The sequence below is a fragment of the Astatotilapia calliptera genome, chromosome 3 (genome assembly GCF_964374335.1).
Source record: "Astatotilapia calliptera chromosome 3, fAstCal68.1, whole genome shotgun sequence".
Taxonomy (NCBI): domain Eukaryota; kingdom Metazoa; phylum Chordata; class Actinopteri; order Cichliformes; family Cichlidae; genus Astatotilapia; species Astatotilapia calliptera.
Genome location: NC_137424.1, coordinates 77,623,357 through 77,647,631, shown reverse-complemented (window position 1 = coordinate 77,647,631; position 24,275 = coordinate 77,623,357). Strand labels below are relative to the sequence as shown.

The 24,275-nt window shown below is 39.8% G+C and overlaps 2 protein-coding genes and 1 long non-coding RNA gene across 8 annotated transcripts in view; all 3 read left to right on the top strand.

Annotated features, from left to right (window-relative positions):
• The window catches only part of LOC145425882 (uncharacterized), a 96,049-nt gene that overhangs the window by 27,969 nt on the left and 43,805 nt on the right, over window positions 1-24,275 (top strand). The gene's annotated exons all lie outside the window — the stretch shown is intronic.
• On the top strand, window positions 131-22,885 carry LOC145425881 (uncharacterized). 3 transcript variants are annotated; one of them, XM_080299337.1, is made up of 5 exons: window positions 131-394; window positions 19,103-19,441; window positions 20,718-21,056; window positions 21,655-21,756; window positions 22,425-22,885. In XM_080299337.1, the coding sequence occupies exons 1-5, from the start codon at window positions 358-360 to the stop codon at window positions 22,787-22,789; spliced, it is 1,182 nt and encodes a 393-aa protein (XP_080155463.1). In that variant the 5' UTR covers window positions 131-357; the 3' UTR covers window positions 22,790-22,885. The 3 variants fall into 3 exon arrangements, with proteins under 3 accessions (XP_080155463.1, XP_080155462.1, XP_080155464.1); XM_080299336.1 differs by lacking the exon at window positions 131-394 and adding an exon at window positions 11,972-12,081; XM_080299338.1 differs by lacking the exons at window positions 131-394; window positions 22,425-22,885 and adding an exon at window positions 11,972-12,081 and having other exon boundaries at window positions 21,655-22,149.
• LOC145425884 (uncharacterized) lies at window positions 13,826-16,657 on the top strand. The gene is made up of 3 exons (XR_013906660.1): window positions 13,826-14,063; window positions 14,736-14,789; window positions 16,292-16,657. It is a non-coding gene; the product is annotated as an uncharacterized LOC145425884 (long non-coding RNA).

Below are 24,275 nucleotides of genomic sequence, written 5' to 3'. Positions count from 1 at the left end.
AATAGAAACGCTTTTATAATTTCACCATAACAAAGTTCACTTCCTGCATGAAGGTGATCACAGCTCCATGAACTATTCCCACAAACATCACTGAGCCTCAGACTTTCTTTAACAGGCCTGTCAGACCACAATGATCCAGCTGTTTGTGTTCATGTGGCACATTTATACGTTTTATTTCAAATCTACTTCACATTTTATTATCTGATATCTGCGACACACGGAGACTTCCTGTTAAACAGAAAGTAACCTTTGTGCGTGGGCGTGTTTGGAGCTGCAGGTGTGTCCAGCTGTGGGTTCGTTGGGTCAGCAGAGGATTTAACGGGACTTTGTGTCGGTTTGAGTTGTTTTTAAAGGAGGATGAAGACGCTGGTGGTGCTCCTGCTCCTAATGAACGGTAAGAAAGTCTCTGTTTAACCTGCAGCAGCTCCGCAGACAGTCCTCTGTGAGCGGAAGTGCTGCACTCAGGTGCAGCTCGCGCCTCTGACGTCCAGGGGTCTGCTTTGGTCTTTTCTGAGTAGGTAGTGCGATTCCCCCTGCCGTGAGCCTCTTTGGGCTCTCGTACTCTGGGGGCATCTAGATGTCTGGAACCTGCATCTCCTCCATGCCTGCTTCATCTCCTGGGGGGGGGGGGGGGGGGGGGGGGGGGGCTATGGCTCCATATACCCACTATTAGACAGTTACATTGTAAAAGCTTGTGAACACAAGCGCTCACACACACAGGTGCACACACACGTACTCACAGACACACTATCTTGGTTGGCTGCTGCCTCTAAACATATCATGTAGTCCTGTGTGCTGCTGTTAAGGGTTCAAATATTGAGGAGGGATACAGGAGGAATTCCAAAACAACAACACTGATCCGGCCAGGTGGAGTCAAACGATGATTTTAATGAACACACGCAGCGTGGGGAGATGTACACTGCAAAACATCAGCTGTAGATCTCCGCCCAAAAAGACACTTCAGATTGCTTTTGATTCATCAGGGTTAACGCCCCCTCATGCGTCATCAGATACAAAACATGCACACGTCAAGTCAAAACCACAATGACCTTTAACACAGTTTGAAAAGAACATCGCCTCGTCTCCATCCCAGGAGTCTTCCTGTCGCACGTCCTGCCCGCGCTCATCTTCTGGAACATCAGGCCCACCTTCTGCAACAAACTCTTCTTTTGCAAGCACAATTTTGCAGTTGCAAGCTTTTACAAAATATCATTTGAACCTTCACCTACCCCTGAGTCTAACTGCTGTGTAAGTGTGTGGGTGTGTGTGTGTGTGTGTGTGTGTGTGTGTGTGTGTGTGTGTGTGTGTGTGTCTGTGTGTGTGTGTCGACCTGACATTCACTCAGTTTCACCTCTCACCTCACCAGCTAAACCTTGTAACCTTTCCACCAGACAGAAGGCCAGCACGTACACATTGAAGATTATAACAAGCATTCAAAAGCATTTAAGATTATAGATTTAACTCAACAGTTTAAAGTGGTTATAACTGCACCTGTAATAAAGGCTAATTGGGTACCAATATGTTTAAACATCTGAATGCAATATCAATATTAATTATTAATGCAATGGTAATGATGGTTATTAACAATAGCAGCAAAATATTTCTCTAATCCCCACACTGCTCAGTGTGTCTTATAAGCAGGTTTGGAGCAGATCCTCAGTGTTTCTTTCTCTCCCTCTCCTTCTGTAAACTTCCTCACCAATTTCTTTCTTTTTCTTTTCTTCGGAAGGTCTTTTCTGTTCTGATAGTAATATCTCAAAATAAAAAATACTAATAAATTTCTAATAAAATATGACTGCCATTATAGCAAAAGCAGTAATGATGCACTTTGGAAAATAATTCTTTTGGGCATTTTTTTGGCCTTCAGATAATAATTCTCATTCTCGTCTTGTCCTGTGCAGCTATACTGCCGGACAGGACAGGCAAAAAACAGAATATAATAATCATGGCTGTCAGTGTTAACGCATTTAAGCCCCATTAACACAATTTTCATGACTAACGCGATTAACAATTAAGCCATCTGAGTGCAGAATGACTTAAAATCCCTGAAATGTCTCTGTCAATGCATTTTGGGCAGTTTTTCTAAAGCTTGTGCAGAAGCCCCCCTGCTGGATGAGCCTCATCCAGGGGTCTGCTTTGGTCTTTTCCAAAAGAAAAGAGAGAGACTGCAGCAGTCCAGGAGTTTGGTTAATTTTTTTAAATTAAGTCCCACCAAAGATTTGTTTACATGAAAATGTTTGTGAGGCTTAATCTGAGTTCGGTGCAGCCAAACTTGAACTTCTTGTTTTATAGTAAACAGCACGTGTGACTATAAACATGGTTTTCTGGAAACAGAAATGGGCAATTTTATAATTAGTAGAGTCATAGATAACTAGGAAAACAATCACAACACATCATCTACTCAACACAAGCAACATCTCACAATGTCCACAAGGGGTCACTGCAGACCCAGAATTGGCTAAATAGCGCATGTCTTACAAGTTGCTAATAGTGAGGCTTTTTTTTTTTATGAACTTTATTTAGAACAATAACAATGATAATCTCAAAGAGACAAGCGACATATTAAATCAATCAGAACAGAATCACATCTCCTATACACCACAATGAAATCGACAATAACTGAAAGTAAACATACATACACACATACATATATACATATATATGCATATACACATGCATACATACACATCCATATTCACACATCTACATAATAATAATATAAAAAGATGAATAACCAATACAAAAATAAATAAGAATAAAAAAAGAATGAAAAACAAGGAACAGAAATAAAGAAGACAAGGGGGATCATAAAATCTCTAAAAGTGAGGTTCCATAAACAAGACTCATAACTTAAATAAGGGGCTAAGAAAAATCAAACTCTTCTAAAAATCTATGCAATTTGATTGCTTGGGGCTTATTTATTAGCTTAAGAGATTTACGGAACAGGGAGAGGTCGTTTTTAAGAGCAGGCCATGAAGGGGGGGATTTAGCATATCGGCATTTATGTATGTAATACTTTGTTATAATAATGAGATTGTTAACTAAAAACTCACTATTTTTGTCCTTAAGGATTACTCCAATTTGAATATTTTGAAAAGACCAAAAATCAATATATCCATACTGGGACAATATTAGGACATGGAGAGATTTCCATAAGTTCTGGATTGTCACACATCCATAGAACATGTGCTCTGTTGTTTCCGAAGTTGTTTTACAAATATAACAGTTGTCTAACACAAATTTAAATCTGTCTCTCATAAATTCATTGGAGGGGTAAATATTTTTTGTAGTTCTAAAATGGACTTCTTTAAATTTGGGGGGAATTGGAAATGTTAAATATTTGGTTCTGATCAACGAGATCTCAGATTTGTTATAATCTTTAAAGACGAGTGAATGTTTTGTCCTACCTGGATATAAGGTGTTAACCAAATACCTCCTCAAAAACTGATTATTGCATTTTCCATTAACCAAGTCAAGACCATCTAGTTTAACTTTATGCAAATTTGGAGTCTGTATATTTGAAAAATTGTTCTTTACCGTATTTACAAGGACTGTTGGGATATTCTGAGAAACCTTGTTATAGAGCTCGAACGAGCAACTCATGTCATATTTCTCATTAAGCCTGTTTAATTCAAGTATATCTCCATTTTCATCCATTATATGTGTCACAGACCAAATTTGTTTTGTCATCCATTCTTCCACAAACATAGATTTCCCCCGATTCAATATCACCCTATTATTCCACAGTGGAACATTGTGGGGACTGATAGTGAGGCATAAAAATGACAAGCTAGCAACAGCTAAAGGAAACCATAGAAAAGTCCTTTATTCCTCATCCCGCTGATTGTAGTCATTGCAGGAGATTACAGCCAGATTATAATCAGCATCATGTTAATGAATCTGCCAAAGTAAGAACACTTACAGATCCATCAACTCACTCAGTCACACAAAACTGCATCACAGCTGCGTCACAGCAGCTCCTTCAGTCATTCCCACTCTGTGTGCTGAGCACGTGACCACTGGTGCGCTTGTTTCCTTTGGGTGCGCTTGATTCTTGCTTCTAGACATCCTGAGGCCGAGTCAGAGCAGGAAGTTGGAACAATGTTTGTATTTTTGTGCAAAGCTAACTGAAGCTTGTGCTGTATTAACATAATGATAAAATCATATCAGTATATGTGAGTACAAACTTTAGTCTAACTTTTTATTCTAACTGTATTCAGCTTGAACCAGAAGAAAAAGAAGGACAATAAAACTATGTTTCTATTTCCTGTTGCTACGTTGTAGAGGGCGACTTTGCCTCTAAACAGGAACATGTGTACAGCCCTGCATCAGCAGCTTCATTCTTATACAGACCTTTCTACTCTGTGTGTTAAACTGAGCTCTATGTTTGCTACATAGCAGTCAATGAATCCAGTTTTTACACCACAGTTAAGTTAATGTAGTTAAATCTGTGTATTTGTAACTCAAACATTCAGTGTTTTAAACAGAAACCTGACTTTGACATATTTAAGTTGGTATGAACACAGTCAGAGCTGCTGCTGCTTTTATTGTTCTGTTGCTTTTTCAAAGCTTTCTGTGCAAATCAATAGAAATATTTATTGTTGCATCTTAAAGCTGCCAGCACAGCAGCAGCATGAGGAGAAGAGTGTTTGCTCAGGAAATACACGGGTCCCTGAAGAGTTCAAACAGGAAATATTCCTGCATTAAATCTGCAGTTCAATCATCAGCAGATTACTGTCAGTGTCATCTGTCACCAGGCAGGTTTTAACAGGCGTGTAAGCCACATATTATTATAACACCCTTTTATATTTGGATGATAAACACATTTAGTTGTGTTTGGTCTTTAACTTGTGCTCAGTTTCCACAATGAATTCATGATGGAAATCTCTAATAAACTATCAAAACTGACACTATTTCCCCCACCACACTCTCTGTCGGTGGCTGGTGCCCCCATCCTCTGGTGAGTTGGTGGTTCTTGGTGCTCGGGTGTGTTCTGGGTAATGGCTGCTTGGTGGGGCCTGGCCCCCTGGCTCTGTCAGGCCCCTGCTTGGGGGTGAGGAGGTCTTTGGGTCTCAGATCTCTGGGCCTGTGTGCGCTCTGCTCTGGTGCAGCCGGCTGCTGGGATCCTGCAGGCTCCCTGTGACTTCAGCACCATGGCTGCAGTTTCTCTGTTGTCTGGTTTTGTTGTGTGTGTGTGTGTGTGTGTGTGTGTGTGTGTGTGTGTGTGTGTGTGTGTGTGTGTGTGTGTTTGTTTGTTTGTTTGTTTATTTAGGCAGGTTTGGAGCAGATCCTCAGTGTTTTCTCTCTCCCTCTCCTTCTGTAAACTTCTTCACTAATTTCTTTCTTTTTCTTTTCTGTTCTGATTCTAATATCTCAAAATAAAAACTCCTAATAAACTTCTAATAAAATATGACCATTATAGCAAAAGCAGCAATGATGCACTTGGGAAAATCACAACACATGTAAGAAGTAGAAAGTTCAGATATGTGTTTAAAATTGTAGGGAGTAAAAAGTAGTTCTCAGGTAAAGTACAGATACCTTAAAATTGTACTTAAGTACTTACTGCCCAACTCTGGAGAAGAGGAGAGTTTTATTCCTCACATTATGTAAATAATAATGTAAACTTTATTGATCCCTGTGGGTAAACTCCTCTCTGCATTTAACCCACTCACTCAGTGAAGCAGTGGGCAGCCATTGGGCGCCCGGGGAGCAGCGTGTAGGGACGGGACCTTGATCAGGGGTACCTGAGAGGAGCTGTTCAGGGGAATCGAACCCCTGATCTTCCGATCATGGGCCACCACTCTACCTACTGAGCTATCTCTGCCTGATAAATGAGTTAGCTGTTAGAACTGTCATCAGTTAGTATGAAACTATGTAATCAATATACAGTAATAATGTAACATTAGAGTACTGACCTGAATGAGTTTTGCCTCCTGAGGGTTACAGCTGTGTATGATGTGTTTAACAGGCACAAACTAAGATTTACACACATGTTCATCCAAACTTCACATTAAATACACCTCCATGAGTCACCTGATACACACCTGTGCACGTGTAGTTGTGAGACTGTCAGCTTTCAGTGAGCTCACATTTAGGCTGCGTCCACACGTACTCGGGTATTTTTGAAAACGCAGATTTTTCTGTGTTTGCACCTTTCGTCCACACGTAAACGCCGTTTTCGATCACTGAAAACTGAGATTTTTAAAACACAGTTTTGCTTTTACGTGTTGACGAGGAAAACAGAGATTTAGTCACGCAACGTCAAAGGTGTGCGCCTTTTTTGACGTGCCGCTGTGCGCCACGTTATTGTTTACATGAGATGAATTTCTACAATGGTGGATAAACACAAAATACTGTTGCTGTTAATCTATCTGCAGTTTTACACACGTACATGTACACACAGTTACTGTCCCTCCATTTACAAAGACGTCAGAGTGAACAGAGTCAACACAGACGCTCTCACAACCTAAATCCAGACGCCACGTCGTTGATGGTTTTTAATGAATTTAATTTGTATTTAATTTAAATTTATGCATGTTGTGTGTATTTGTTCATTCCTAAGTTGTGAGTCTACAGCAGCCAGAGTACTGATTTTGGTCATTAACATTTGATGAAGGCACTTAAAAACACAAACACTTTTCAGAAGTACTTCAGGTTTGCATCAAACCTGCTCACTCTTTCCCTCCCAGGCTTCTAGACTCCTGATTGGCCAACATTTCTACACGGCGTGGATTTGACATGTTCTTGACCGTGTTTGACTGCGTTTTTGGCGAGATTTTCTTTAAAAACACAAACAGAAAATCTCAGTTTTCCAAAGTACGTGTGGACGTAGCCTTAGTGTGAGCAGCCAAACATGATGGCAGACTGCCACAGATCACTTCTGAGGAAAGAGGAGGCGTTCAGCTTCCTCATAGTTTCACACCTGCATGAAGCAGCCTCACCCTGACAGCTTCAAATCACTGTGTCAGCTGATCACTTCCTGTGCTGTGATTGGCTGAGCTTCAGGCCTTCTCTCAGTCAAACTGGAAACAGGGATTGAGACAGTGTGAGGGTTTGTGGAGTGCCACAGTGCTGTAATGAATACTGTAGTGGAAGAAGTTCTTTCACACTCTTCATCCTGGAGCTGCTTTATGTCCATGATCTGCATGGAAACACATCTATGGAGAGGAAATCCAGCTGCTGAGGGTCACATCTGCATCATTGTAGCTACAGTGGATGTTTCATGGTCAGGACTGGAGGCGGAGCTTTGTGCGTGTCAGGGTGAGGCCGCAGCAGCCGCCTCCACCCGCAGCGCTCGGGCGTGAAACTAGGAGGAAAGCCGACGTCCTCCTCTTTCCTCAGAAGTGATCTGTGGCCGGCCGGACTTCATTCCACAGATGTGCTTTAACAAAGTGTGAAGCTGAACTCTGAGCTGTGACAGTGAAGCAGTGTGAGAGTGTCAGTAGATGATTGATTGATTGATTGATTGAATCTTTATTTTGAACATGTTGAAAAAGTATAAAAAAAAAAATAGAATTAAAAGAGACAAATGAACAAAGCAAACAAAAGGAAAACGAGCAACCACAACTCCAAATAACGTCCATGTTCAAAAAGGAGCAGGAAGAAGCATAAGCTTATTTAATCCCACCCCTTTTCCACTATCTAGTATCAATAGACTACAGAAATACCTCCTTGTAATTACATTATATGTTATGTGTAATTATTATTATTTTTTTTTAATATATACACATATATGTTTCTATCTATCCATACCTACGTATATACACACATACGCACATATACACATTTTCAATAACCCCATTAACACCTGAAGGATACACAACCTACAATTTTATATATATTTAATATATATATATATATATATATATATATATATATATATATATATATATATATATACACATACATATACACATATATATATATATATATATATATACACATACATATACACATATATATATATATACATACATACATACATACATATACACATACATATATACCCATACCAACAAACCCGTGCATGCGCACACACATGAAAATATTAGACAAGAACACCCTATCAAATCTCTACCTTTTCCCTGTACCCTGTAAAAACCATATCCTTAAACCGCTTTTTAAACTGCGCCATGCTTGGATATTGCTTCATATCTTTACTTAGTCTGTTCCACAGCTTCACTCCACACACAGAGATGCAAAAACTTTTTAATGTTGTACGGATACGAGGATGTTTTAAATTTAATTCCCCCCTCAAATTGTATCCCCGTTCCCTTTTAGAAAACATTTTTAGAATATTGTCAGGAAGCAGGTTATTTATTGCTTTATATATAATTTGTGCTGTGAGAAAATGAACCAGATCTGTGAATTTTAGAATTTTTGATTTTAAGAATAGTGGATTTGTATGATCTCTGTAACCAGTTTTATGGATTATCCTTATGGCCCTTTTTTGTAATATAAAGATTGATGATAGCGAACATTTGTAAGTATTGCCCCAAACCTCTGCACAGTAATTCAAATACGGTGCAATCAGGGAACAATAGAGAATGTGGAGTGATTTGTGGTCCAGAATGTGTTTTACTTTACTCAAGATTGAGACACTTCTTGAAATTTTGTTATGTATATGATTTATATGAGACTTCCAGTTTAATTTATCATCTATAATCACACCAAGAAACTTATGTTCAAGTACTCTTTCAATTTCCACACCATCTACATGAATCTGCACTTGTGCATTTCTAAGGGAATTCCCAAATAAGATCATTTTAGTTTTACTTAGATTTAGCGATAGTTTGTTCCTGTTAAACCATTTTTTAATTTTGCACATTTCTGAAGTAATTGTATCCAGCAGCTCCTTTAGATTCCCCCCAGAACAAAAAATATTTGTGTCATCTGCAAATAATACTAATTTTAATATATCAGATGCCTTACAAATATCATTTATATAAATAATAAATAATTTTGGACCCAGTACAGAGCCTTGTGGAACACCACAAGCAATTTCCAAGCATGATGAGGAATGGACACCCAGCTTCACAAATTGTTTCCGGTCACTTAAATAATTTTTCACCCATTGCAGTACAACCCCCCTAATCCCATACCGTTCCAGTTTATTAATTAATATGTCATGATTGATTGTGTCGAATGCTTTCTTGAGATCCAGAAATACTCCAGCTGCATACTGTTTCTGATCTATAGCATTCGTAATCTCCTCAATTGATTCGATTAATGCCAGAGATGTTGATCTTTTTGATCTGAATCCATATTGACTGTCAGAGAGTAATTTATATTTATCTAAGAATTTGTCTAATCATTTATTAAACAGGTTTTCTAGGATTTTGGAGAATTGTGGTAGTAAAGAAACAGGCCTGTAATTTGTGAAGTGGCGTCTATCCCCGGTTTTATACAGCGGCACAACTTTAGCTATTTTCATTTTGTTTGGCACTTTTCCCGTCTGAAATGATAAGTTGCAAATATATGTTAGAGGTCCTACAATTCCTTCAATGACCTTCTTGACGATTTTCATGTCAATATCATTACAATCAGTGGATGTTTTATATTTACACATGTGTACAATGTCAATTATTTCTTTTTCCTCCACTGATGTGAGGAACATTGAGTTAGGGTTCCTATCAATCAGGTTTTCACTACAGTCTACTGATGGCAGTGACTCAGGAATTTGTTCTGCCAGTTTTGGTCCAATATTTACAAAATAATGATTAAAGCTGTTGACCTTATCAGCAGTGTTTTCCATAATATTGCCATTATCGATAAAGTATTGCGGATAACTTTGTTGTCCAGAATTATTTTTAATGATACCGTTTAAAACATCCCATATTCCTTTCATATTATGTTTATTGTTGTTCAATATTTTACTATAATACTCCTTTCTACATACACGTATAATATTGGTCAACTTATTTTTGTATTTTTTATATTTATTTTCAGCTTCTTTTGTTCTTTGTTTTAGGTATTCCCTATAGAGTGTATTTTTCTTTTTACATGCATTTTGTAAACCCTTAGTGAGCCATGGTCTATCTGAATATTTGTGCTTTCTGTTGTATTTTATTGTTGGACAGTTTTTATCGTACAACTCCATGAATATTCTTAAAAATATGCCATATGCAATATCAATATCAGCTTCTTTGTACACATTGTCCCAGTCCTGATTTAATAGATCGTTCTTAAATGCAGTCATAGTTTCTTCTGTCCTTACACGTCTGTATCTCAGTTGTTCTTCATGCTGATTTTTCTTATAATTAGTGTCATAAACTGCAAAAACTGGTAGGTGATCACTGATGTCATTAATTAATATTCCGCTCACAATGTTGTTTTCCATATTGTTAGTGAAAATATTGTCAAGTAAGGGGGCACAATGTGGTGTAATTCTGCTAGGCCTGGTTATTTTAGGATGTAAACTCAAACTGTACATAGTGTTTAGGAATTCGTCGCTCATTTTATGCTTTTTTGGATTCAACAGGTCAATATTAAAATCACCACAGATAAACATAACTTTTTGATTTGTTTTAGAGAACATTTCCTCTATGAAGTCATTAAATACTTGAATACTAGAGCCAGGTGTTCTATATATACAGCTAATTATTACATTTTTTTCTTTTTCCTTATAAATTTCAATTGTTATACATTCTAGTAAATTATCAATTACAGTTGTCATACTTTCTACCACCTTGTAGTTTAGGTTTTTATCCACATACACAGCTACTCCCCCTCCACTCTTGTTCCTTCTATTTACAAAATTCACTTCATATCCCTCCAGTCCAAAGTCCATTCCTTTCTCCGCATTGATCCATGTTTCAGAAATGGCAATAATTCCAAATGGATTTGTCAACTCATTTAGATATTCCTTTATATTGTTGAAGTTGGCATACAGACTTCTGCTATTAAAATGGATTATTGATAATTTATTTTCCGTGTTGATGGTGTGCTTAAACTGTTCATCAGTGAAGTAGCAGCAGTTACAGCTGATGTTGTAGAAGAAATTATTTTCCGGGTCTATATCCTTTTCTAAGTCTAGAACATTATGGTCTGTGTATCGAAATGTTCTCAGTTCCAGATTATCATAAAGAGAATTCCGATGAGTCATGTTGATATTGTTGCCGGATGCAGATGAAGTTCTTTTGGACTGTGCCATGTGTTGTGTTGTGTGTCACGTCACATGTGTATTCATACCTCCAGAGTAAGTTGACCTCAGTATTTGTCCAGCTCTTCCATATTTCTGATGACCAACACTTTGGCTTGTTCCGGTGTTCCATTGAGTTTAATGAATACTTTACAGTTGGTGGTCCATGTATTTTGAATTTTTCCCTGTTTCTTCAAGTAACGTGCTTTCCTGGCAATGTCCGCATTTCTTTTTATCAGATGTTCGTTCATGAAGACATCGGATCCTTTCAGTTTCCTTCCTTGTTTTAACAGTGCTGTTTTCTGTTTTCTGTTTGCAAATCTCACAATGATGGCTGGTTTGTCACTGTCATTTTTTCGGGGTAGAGGGTGGCAAGCCTCAATGTTGTTATAATCCACTTCCACACCTTTGGACCGTAGACAGGTAACCACTTGATGCTCCGTGGAGTTGACATCTTCCTCTCCTGGCCCTCCTACATTGTCAGTGGCGACCGCCCGGGCGTATGACCGGGGTTTGATGCGAAGCCCCGTGATGATAACATCGTTCATCCGGGTGTACTGCTCCAAATCCGCCACTCTGTTCTCCAGGTACGCCAGCCGCCGATCCTTCTCGGCGTTCTGGATGCGGAGAGCCTTAACTTCCTCGACCAGGTCCAGGATGGCTTTCTGCTGCAGTTTGACAGTAGAAATCTCCTCTGTCATAAACTCCAGCGACTTCTTAATATCGTCTCCTTCCTCGGCTGACAGAACTTTTTTCGGGCCCATGCTGAGAGACGCTCTCGTAGCTTTGCCGTGACGACCGGCTAGCTACTTCCCAGAATCCTTTGCGGTGGCAGAGGAAAGTGAAGCTGCTGTGAGCTGATGTCCTGAAGGGCTTTTAAAGAGTCTCTGAGTTTGACAGGAACATGAAGATGTTTGTGGTGTTTGTGATGCTCCTGCACGGTAAGTACACCTTCCTCTCTCTGCTCTCATCATCAGCTTTTCTTTCATCTCTCTCTCTTTAATGTGTTGAAGTGCAGCAGGAGGAGATTTCCATCAAACACTGGATTCTGATTCAGATCAAACTAACAATCCAAAGCAGGAACTTTCAAATCTCTGGATTCTTCTTGGTGGCTTTCAGATGAGCTCATGTTACAATCAGCTGCTGTGTGTGTTGTTGTGTAGCTGAAGCTCTGACTCACATTTCATATGTGACCAAAGGAAACTTGGTGCTGTGTGACACACTTTAGATTCTCTGCTGCTGCTTTGAACTCTTCACACTAAAGAGCCAAACGGATGATTGACTGTGCAGCTCTGACATGGCACCAAATGTCCCTGTTATCAGCTGCTGGATGGACGTTATCAGATCTTTTTAGTGCCACACGGATCACCAGGAGCTCCTCCTCTGTCTGCAAACAGGCTCAGCAGCTCTGATCATTGGAGTCAGCACAGTGTGGGGACATCTAGTGGTGGTGGAGAGAAGTGCATGTAACGTGTGTTCATCAAGCTTCTGTCCAATCACAGACCTTCTCATCTGTTTAAGTAGAGACAACATGCACACAGCTCAGGATGTGAAGCTTGTGTCCCAGTTTAGCTCAGTGAGTCGAGCAGCTGAAAGGCTGCTGCAGGGGCTCAGGTTCAATTCTGCAACAGATTTTATTGAAAATCTGATGATCATATTTTTGTCATGTTACATATTTCAGGGAATTTCTCTGAAGCAGGAAACAAAAGAAAAGAATCAGACAAAATCCTGCTGCAGCGTCATCCAGTTATTTAAAGGGTTAAACACACTGGTCACAGAAACACAAAAACAAGAGCTGAAAATAGTTACTGTGAGAAAACGAGGCCGGAGCATTGCTGAGTTTATACAGTTATTATTCTTACTGCTGCAGAACATTGTCCTTTAAAAAAGATTTGCTGTTATTATAAAGTAAAATCTTGTGATAAAGAACAGATTAAGAGTGTGAAGAACAACATGAGGAGGATGAGGAGTAACTATGAGGTAATTATGACACAGACAGCAAAGAAACACTGACTAAAAGTTTCATCTTCATCTGAATCATCATGAAGGTTCAGTCTGAATTCTCAGGGCTGAATCTGAAAACACTGATGAAAGCTGACAGTGTGACGTCAGACACGGACTCAGGGAGGCACAAACCTCTTCAGTGAGGGATGGAACAACCTCCAATATGTAAATGGAGTCAACAAAAACACTTTAAACCATTTATTATGTCATTATCTCTTCTAACAAAACCAACAGAAGGTGATTTTTACAAGCTTTAAAGCAGAAAAACACTCTGCAGTCCGCACTGATAAAACAACAAGAACTTGCACAGGTGAAAAGTTGTTGGTGGGGGGCAGCTTCACACATACATACTCTGTTGCATCCATCAGAGTATGTATGTGTGAAAGAAACATACATGTATGCATGCACAGTATGTATGCAGGCTGTATGCAGTAAATATTTGATTAAAGTCCAAGTCTGCACAAAACATCATTTAAATCTTGTAGTGTGGGATTTTAATAACATTAACATCTATTACATACATACATAAAAAAAAATCATAAATATTTTTAATATCTGCTGCCTGCATAGTGACTGCTCACTATATTAAGAGCTTCTAAAATTCTGGTTATTTTCTTCATTCCTCATCCTCATTTAAGCCGTGAATCAATCCAACAAGATTTGATTTAATTAAAAAACAAACAAACAAACAAACAAATATTTTTTTAAATAAGTCAAAGGCACCAGGCTGTGGATGATTCCCAGATAGTAACAGACTCCAGGGTGGATCCATCCTCAGTCAGCAGATCCACGGAGTCCCTGATTCCACAGGATCAGCTCTCCTTCAGATCCATCAGACTCACTGCAGACCCACAGAGGATCCACTCATTTTATTTCTGACCACGATCAGACTTCACAGAAGCTCTGTGGACTCAAACAGGTCAGTAAACTGTGCTGTCAGGTTAACTCATGTTTGCTGTTCAGTAACATCAGACTGGTAGGAGACAATGAAGCTGATCATTATTTTATTTAGAAATGTGAGACTGAAGTTAAGCTAATGTTACAGGTACTGGGGGCAGCACCCGTAGACAGCCACATATGTGTCCTGTAAACAGGAAAGAATGATAACTTAGTTAAGCTAACTTAGCTCGCTTTGTTTTCAATGAACTTTGTATCTCCAGATTAAAAACTGCAGAGACATCCATTAGATTAAAATGGGCCTTATTTAATTAATGTTTCAGAGACATTTTTACTTATTACAGCCTGTTATTGGCAGATTGTTGAATTATTAGCAGTTATTGAAACAGAGCCAGATAACTACAGCTAGCTGTTTAATACAGATGAAACTGTATCAATGAGATTCTGAAGTGATGTTTTCCACAGTTCTTGTTGTGTTATTGGACGGAAATCTATGGAAGTGTGTCAGCATCCTCATCCTATGAATGTGTCATCACTCTGCCTGAAGTGTTTTATGTTTGTAGATCAGTTTGCTGAAGTCCTGTTAAATAAATTGAAAACAGTTAAATAACCGAGGAGAGTCTGGATGTTGATCTGAAGGATAAATGTCAATATAATGATCTTTATCAGTGAAATTACACATGTTGTGTTGCAGAATACAACAGGTGAGGCAGGTGGATGATCATGGAGGCACAACGAGGTCTATCAGGTAAGTTATGAGTCATGTTGTTATTTTTATGAATTTACTTTGCTTGTTGGCTAGAGCTGGGCCATATCATACCGTCATACCGTTCACGGTAGTACCGGTATAATGTTAGGCAATGATAAGAAAATGAGATATCGCGATAGAATATGTGTAAAACGCGCACACGCAGAGCCTTTGTTTTCATACGCACATGGTGGAAAAAGCCAGCGCTCAAAAATCTGTTAGAAATGTTTTAGGACGACTCAGGTAAGCTACGCTTGATGGATTGTCGGAGCATTACGGCTACCGTAGTCAGGAGCCTCGCGGAGTAATAGGTACTGTGCTTTAACATAACTTTACCGCATTGTGTGTGTAAAACCTCCATTTTAGTTTTGTGGATATTATACATGGTTATGCTCAGGACATGTCGGCCCGTTTCCACTGGAAATGCCTTTTGGTTAAACTGTCAGCATTTGCATTTGCACTGTTACATTTTTATATAACTTTAATGCACAGAAAAACAGCTGCTTGTTTAAGTGAAAATACATTGATGGTTTTTTTGCACTAATAAAGTTGTGGAGTTTTGTCTCGCATCAGTTATATCGTCAGTTATATCGTTATCGCAAATTTTCAAATATATATCGTGATAAATGTTTTTGGCCATATCGCCCTGCCCTGTTGTTGGCTCACTAGTCCCAGGAAATAAGTGTCCTGTCCTCCTCATTGTAAATCAGCCACATTCAGGGTTTTCCTGCTGAAACAGATCTTTGTGCGCTGATTGTTGAGCTAATGGCTAAAGAGTGATTTATGCTGGAGGAAATTAAACACTACTTAACAACGTTTAGTTAAAAAAATGTATTCCAGTTTTCCTTTGATTGGAGAGCAAAACCTCCTGAGTGCTGCCAGATGTTTTTGTATGCAGGAGAAACTCAGACACACAAACACAATAAACACAGAAGTCAGACAACATTCAGTCAGCCTGTTTCATATGAATCTTACACGTGTGACAAACACACACGAGTGTTGCTGAGTCAGCACAGACATGTTCTGACTCATCACTGATGTTTATGAGGAAATCTGAGAATGACTGAAAGTGATGCAGAACCTCTGAGAACCTCGTGTTTAACTTCTTTTAAATAAAGACGTCGTGCTGATTCCTCTGACTGAGACCACTAACAGCTGCAGCTGCAAACTGGAGGTTTTAGAAAGAACAAAGTTCAACATTTACACCAAACTAAACAAAAACAAACAAACAAACAACATTTATTTGTCACATACACAATTATACAGAGTACAACATGTAGTGAAATTCTTGTGTCCAAGCTGCGGACATTCCAGGGCTTGGTTTTTAGCATGGGGGGTCTAGCCAGGACCATTACTGGATACCAGGTGGGAATCGAACTTGTGACTCCCGAACCACTACACCATCCAGCTGCAACATCCTCCAATAAAACTTTAAGTTGCTCCTGATATGTGTCCATGTCCATTTCTACAAGAGTCTCTGATGTAATCTTCTTATATGTAAGCAGGCAAATCCAACCACGTCAGCCTGCAGCAGGTGGAGGACGTCCAAGCAGCTGTGCTGCTGTCCAGGAACACGATCCTGCTGCTCCATGGAAACAGGTTTAATGGTCCCAGAGCTTCTATCAGAGGCTTCAGACAGAAGGTGAAGCAGTTTGTTTGCATGAACACAGATTTAGACGGTGTCTGTGGGCTGGGTGGATGTTCTCCTGTCACTGTGATGGAGGTAAAGAAGCTTTCTTCAGTAACATAATGACACAGTTTACACGTTTATAAGGATTTGATTCATGTTTACGCTTGTTTTGTGTTGACTTTGGGATAAAACCAGTTAATAAGAATCTAATAAAATAATAATAAAAGCACTAATGTGACATTTTAGTCTCTTTGTTTGTCCTTAAAAATATTATAACATTATTATATTATTATTATCTGCTGTGGGTGTGGCTATTTTAAAGCTCTACAGGGTTTCATCCATGTTTAATAAGAACTCGGTGGTGTTTGCAGAAAACAAGTTGATTCTTTCTGTGTGAATGTTTGAACTCGTGCTGTGTGATGGTGGACGTTCTTCTGATTTCTGCATGTTTTCATCTCTAAATGCTGCAGTTATAAAACTGATCACAGGCCCACCTGAAGACAGAACATGAACACAGTGTTGATTACAGCTTGGTTATAATAACCTTATAAATGCATAAATATATCAGTGTGTATTGTGTGTCACAAAGGGTCTCAGTGATGTGTTAAATACAGAAATCTTGTTTTGAGATAAAACTCTTAGAAGCTGTAGTTGTGCACGACGGTGTGAACGCTGTAAAATAAGAGCGATGCTCAAATGAGCAGCTAAACATGTTTGGAGAACTGCTGACAGACTAAATCCTAAAAATCCAACAGTGTCTGTGTTTCTTCATTACATGAAACAAACATGAATTCCTGCCTGACTGGTTCAACTAGTTTGTTCAGTAGAGTTTAAATAAAGATCTAAAACTGAACGTCTTGAAAGATTCAAAGTTTTATTTAAAAAACATCTTTTTGCTGCAGTTTTTTTAATAATTGTTCAGTTAATATTTGATGTCCTGCTGAGCTGTGAGGTGATGTCATTATTTCTGCCATTACTGGATAAAAATGAATCTCATTTAGAGAAAATCTGAGACAGAGATTAGACACGTTTGTAATCTGATGTAATCTGAGTATCACTGATAGACGACTCTGTGACAGCTGCAGCAGACATGTTTAATGAGTCACTGTTCATACTGTTCATGGTTCAGTCACAGTAACTGTCCCAACTCTGTGATTAATGTCAAGTCTTATTGTTAAAAGAAACACGTTATAATAAACCTGTGAGCTCTGATGGATCTGTCTACAGATGTGAGATATTTCAGACATTTTAAATAAAGAACACAGAGTTTATCAGGTCACAACAAGCCACATGAATCACAAACAGATCAGGAACAAACGAGGTGGAAACAACCGGATCAGTTCCAAGTGTTTGCGGCTCCATTTCACAGCTTTAAGAACACTTTCAGGACTTTTACTGTCAGAGCCTCGATGTTTTTAACCTTTATTGAACACAAACAGTTTATAGCAGCGGTTCTCAGACTTTTCACAATGAGTACCACCTCATAAAATATATGGCTCTTGAAGTACCAGCCTTATGACCCACATTAAAGTACAGTAGTAAAGGCCTATTTAACACCACAACCAGTTTACACGAGACAATTTTATTTCTGATATGAATGTTATTTATTTTAACTGTCATAAACAGGATGTGACGAGTGACATTAGTAACAACTGTACTGCATTAAAACATTCACAGCAGGTGGGATATCCAATCTTTAAGTGATGACCTGGTGAAACCTGCTTCTGGGTCCAAACGACTCTGAGTTTATTAAGGCTGTTGTGTTTTTAACATCTTTTAATGCTTTGAATCTTCTTCCATTTAATCTGAACAAGCCCCTAAAAAAGTCAGTGATCACTGTCGGCCTCTCTCGGTTGTTATCACCACTGTTCATTTTAAAGCTCAGTTTTAAAAACCTTAGGCTGTAACTACAGCCCAGCCCATGCAGCAGTATATGAATGACTAACCTCGTATTGTGGATGGATTATCTCAGTGGTTCTCCTGACTGAAGTTTGGTCCGTTTACAGCATCCTGCCATGCGACTGCATTTGTCACTAACCATCAGTGAACATAATCATTTATACTCCACCTTAATACAAAGATCATCCTCTGACTGAATGAAAGAGAAGAAGAGGTGTAGCGTTCACAACAACATCTGGATTTTTAAGGAGAACTAAAACTAAAACAAACAACTTTTTCTTTTCAGATTTTCACATTTTTCTTGTAACATATAAACAAACTGAAAGCTCTGTGATTTTATGAAAATGTATCCTCATGGAGTTTGCATGTTCTCCACATGTTTGTGTGGGTTCTCTCCGAGTACTCTGGTCTCCTCCCACAGTCCAGAGACATGCAGTCAGTGTGGCTGGGTTATTGGATCTTTCTAAATCTCCATAGGTGTGAATGGTTGTCTCTCTTTCTGTTTTTTACTGAAACTGCTGACCTGTCCATGGTCCACACTACGATAGCTGAGATAGACTCCAGCTCCCCCGTGACTCTGAACTGGATAAGTGGAAGAGAATAGATGGATGGATGTTCAGTACACATTTTGAGCTATGAGTTTTCTGCCAAATGCAGTGATCTGATTGGCCAGATCTGTTTATTTGCATGCAAAAAATGTGGACTAAACTCAGAGTGAACTGATGCAGAGTTCAGGTTTAGACTCACACACAGCTGATTCATGTTTCTGTCTCTGTGTCCTCAGTTTCCCAGCATGCCTCGGCTCTGGAGGTGTATGAGGGGGTGGAGTCTGTCCTGCTGCTCTGCAAGGACACTTCTGTGCCTCTTGACCCCACTTTGGTGTGGACTCGCCACGACCTCAGTCTTCCAGTCGTCCACCAGCGTAACCTGGCAGGAGATGAACTGAGAGCCCAAAACCAGCGTTACAGGAGAAGAACGTCCATGAAGACGGACTCTCTGAGGACCGGAGACTTCAGCCTCACTCTGAGGAACCCCATCACCTCTGACAGCGGCACCTACACCTGCACCATCACTGCCTTTGGAAATGAACGGACACTGGCAGGAGTAGAGCTGCAGGTCAAAGGTCAGTAACACACCCAACACACCAAGAAAGACTGTTGACCGTTTAACCTTTGTTGTAGCTGTTTACACAGATGTTCAGGCTCAGCTATCATCAGCCTGTGTGAACAGCTTCAGTCTTCATCGAGGACAAACCTCCACTCTGCTGCTTATCTACAGACTGAGTTCAGCCTCACTGTTCATAAATGTCCTCACACATTCATAAGAACTAAAGCAGGAGGTCCAAACAGCTTCAGGTGTGAGCAGCACAGAAAGGTCTGACTTACAGAGACTCCAAAGACAGCAACAGGAAACAGACGATTTTCAGACGTTAGAGACTCTAACCCAACATCCAAACTGTTAACATCAGGTTCTGACGCTGTGGCCCAGGGCAGCTGTGGCTACAACCATAGCTTGCCTCCACCAGTGTGTGAATGTGAGAGTGAATGAATAGTGGCATTGTAAAGCGCTTTGGGTGCCTTGAAAAGCGCTATATAAATCCAATCCATCATTATCATTATTATTATTAAAACTGATCATAATGGCTCTCTATTCTATTCTACTCAACTCTACTTTATTATCTTCTCTTACATTCTATTCTATTCTTTTCTATCTTATTCTGTTATATTCTGTCCTATTTGGGTTTTTTTCTATTGTGATCTTTAGTGTTGAATTGTGTTCTGTTGTATTCTGTTGTGTTCTGCTCTCTTCTTTTCTCCTCTATTCTGCTCTTTAAATGTAAATTTTAGTTTTCAGTTGTGAAATCAGATATTAAATCTGTATATGAAGGAAATTTGTTTTTTCATATTGTGAAGTATCCAGTAAATAAGCTGAGGTACCTCACCAAGAAATGACTGCAGGATAAACAGGTTAACTCACCTTTCTGTGATTAGTTTACAGTAAAGAACAGTGTGTGACTGCTGCACAGCAGCTGTGCTGTTCAGGGTCAGCACTGCTGCACAGCAGCTGTGCTGTTCAGGGTCAGAGTTCACTCACATCAAGTGTAGCAGAGATGACACTTCGATTCATTCACTGGATTCAACCTTTATACCAACTGCCAACCATCTAGTATAAAGACATCATCAATACAGTTTACTGTATGCAGAAAAGGTTTCTCATGTACCAATCAAAGAGTTACTTTGAGTACATTTCAGAGCCTGTACTGTAGAAGTTAAATCAGTACTTCAACTTTTACTGGAGTATTCTTAACACACGTATCTGTACTTTGACTTAAGTACAGACAGTCTGTCCTTTTGGCGTCTCTGCACACAGCTGATTCATGTGTCTCTGTGTCCTCACAGTGTCCCACCAAGTCTTCACCATGGAGGTGTACGAGGGGGCGGAGTCAGCCCTGCTGCCCTGTCACATCCCGTTTGTATCTGGACCCACCACAGGGGTGTGGAGCCGCTACGACCTCAATCCTCCAACCGTCCACCAGCGTCAGCAGGAAGAGGACGAGCTGACAGATCAAAACCAGCGTTACAGAGACCGAACATCCATGAAGACTGACACTCTGCAGACTGGAGACTTCAGCCTCACTCTGAGGAAACCCCACATCTTTGACAGCGGCAACTACACCTGCACCATCAGAGTGAGGGGAGAAGAACCCAGACTGACAGATGTTCAGCTGCAGGTCAAAGGTCAGTTTGTCTGAACATTAAAGCTGATGTCTTTATTTGACAGGGAACTCATGGTGCTCAGAAACAGCCTGATGGAGATGATTTGAAGGTCAGACTCATTCATGGAGCAGAGGATTGTTTGTCTTTTCCAGAGAGTCAGTCAGTCATTGGAGCAGCAGAGCAGGAACTGTTTGTTAAAACAGGATAACATGTAATGAAAGTAAAAGTAGAGTTTAAACTTTATTAAAACGCGATTGTTTTTTACAGTCTGTAGTTTTATGTTTGCAGCATTTCAGGATCTCAAATTAAAATTTATTGTACAAACACATAACACATGTTATAGTGTGACTAATAAGGATTTGACCACTTTCTGCTTTAGCCCTGAGCCTTGATATGACTTTGATAGTTTCCTGGAACGTGAGTTATTCAGACTGATGGTGTCTTCACTGCTCTTTCAGTTTGGGTGGAGGTGTTTTCTAACTGATGTAGAAGAAATCCATCCTGCTGACTTCATTCTTTGACCTGTGAAACACTCAGCAGACCTGTTAGAGACTGACTCTTTATTTTGGATCAGAATAATGGTGTCCATGTAAACCTTGTTCTGTTCTTGGTCTCACAGAGCCATACACTTTCCCAGCTGAGGCCTCGGTGATCCTGGCTGTCCTGGCCATCGCTGCCATTGTGGGTCTTGGAGTATATTTATGGAAACTCTTCTACAGAGGTAAAAAAAACAAAACATAAGTTTATTATTTAAAAAAAATATCTAAAAATGATTAAGACTGTTCACCTTTATACAAAGAGACTTTCTAGCTGGTGTGTATGCTCACAACAACTTTCCTCAAGCATTCAATTCAGTTTTATTTATACGGCGCCAAATCACAACAACAGTTGGGCAGGGATAGCTCAGTAGGTAGAGTGGTGGCCCCATGATCGGAAGGTCGGGGGTTCGACTCCACTGAACGGCTACCCTGAGGTACCCCTGAGCAAGGTACCGTCCCTACACACTGCTCCCCAGGCGCTGCATTGGTGGCTGCCCACTGCTTCACTGGGTGAATGGGTTAAATGCAGAGGAATTATTTCCCTATAGGGACTAACACGCACACTTTACACTTTTTACAGTTACCTCAAGACACTTTATATTGTGAGGCAAAGACCCAACAATAATAGCTAATCTTTAGTTAAGCAGATAAACATCAGGGTCCACATTAGTAAATATATTTACATTTAGGATTTGATGGCTGCAACATAAGTTTGGGCGATATGTAAAACTTTTCCGACAATCGTCAGTCCAACAACCGATGATAGGCGATATATTCGCGCATGTGCAGACTCTTTGATGGGTGGAGCAGTGTAATCATGCACGTACTGATTTGCACATTTAAAATACAGAAGTCCAAACATGGACGAACAAATTGCACACTGGAGGAGAAGGCGCAGACTGTTACCTCAGCGAGGAGGTCGTAGACGGAGAAGAAGATCCACTGGCTCTGTGGAAACTGCATGAAAAACATTTCCCATTGATGTCACACATGGCACAGAAATATGAGTTTTGTTTGGAGGGAATGTTTGACCTTCTTTTCTTGTGTGTTTCAGTATTAATGAAGCTACTTTTTGGATTATTCCTTTATATATTTATTTATTTGAGATGTGCCAAATCGCACAGAACACTTAACTTTACGTCTGAGATTTTTTTATGGTTGCTGGAAAATATATTTTGGTTTTCTAACTTGTTTGTTGTTTGGTCGAGTGTGTGAGACATAAACACTGAACGGCCTGTAAACACGCTTATAGTGGAAGAAGAAGCCAGTTTCTCTTTGTTTCCACCATTATGGATTTTTTTATTTAAATAAAATGATTTTGTTTTTTCTGAACACAGACTACTGCTGTTCTTTCTTCTGTTATGAGTTTAATAAATGAATCGCTGCTACATTTTGCGCACTCTGAAGAGGGTGAAGTTAAAACAACACTATTATTTTTCTGTTGACTGCTTCTGTTAGCTTCAACCAACATTATTAGCAAACTTACTCATGGGCAAATAAATAGATAATTCGCCCTTGTAAAAACCATCGACGGTTGGCTCAGCCTCACTTCTCCTCACCTTCTGATCTGAGGAGGTTGTAGTCTTTCCAGATGGAAATGTTCTGCACTCTGATATAAATCCAAGGAGCTTGGAAAGAAAAGGGGCTGGACTTACTTCTCATCTGAGAAGCTTCTTCAGTTCTGAGACCAAATGGTGCAGTCCTGGATTTGAAGCCCTAGTGGGAGTGTCCCTTATGAGTGTCACTGATCCATTATTGGTCATTGTGAGAAACCATTGTCAGATCTTGCCTCACCCTGTCATGCCTTCTTGACCTCAATAGGTCACATGATAGGATGAGGCAAGGTCTAACAATGGTTTGACCCAAAACCTGTGCTGATAATGACCCCCACCCTTTTTCATGCCTTGGCTCATGTGATGAGTCACCCTCTTAATGGACACCTCCCACTAGGGTTTAAATATCTGGGACTCTCCACCTTTGTAGAACTGAAGAAGCTTCTCGGATGAGAGGTGAAAGAAGTCCAGTTGCTTTCTTTCCAAGCTCCTTTGATTTGCATGACCTGGATGAGAACCTCCACAGACATACTGAAATAAAACTCCTCTTCATTGTGAGCCATACATTTTCAATAGGAGATGGATCTGGACTGGCAGCAGGATGTCTGTGGAGTCATAATGTTGTAGCCCATGCGGAACGTGATCTTTCATCATCCTCCTGAATAATAATCTGTCCGTTTAAGGATGATGCGTCTGTCTACCATCCTCAGGGTCAGAGTCAGCGGTTCTGTCATGAGTGCAGCTTAGCCATGTCATGGACACTGACGCATCCCCAGACTATAACAGGTTTTGCACTTTTCAAAGATAACAGTCTGGAAGATTTTCATCTTTGGTACAGAGAACTGTTTTTTTTCTCCAAAAAACAAGCTGAAATGTGGACTCACCTGATCAAAGCACACAGTTCCACAGTCCTGCAGTCCATCTGAGTTGAGTCGATGTTTGGCTTCCTCACAGCGCAACACAGTTTCAAGCTGCATTTCTTGAGGGAGCAACAGACTGTCTTAAGTGACATTGGTAATGAGAAGTAATCCTGAGCCTGCTGTTCGTGACACTATGGTTTCTTAGGCAGTGCTGCCTGAGGGCTTCAAGATCACACAGTGGTTTCTGACTTTATCCTTTGTGCACTGAGACGTCTCTGAATTTTCTGG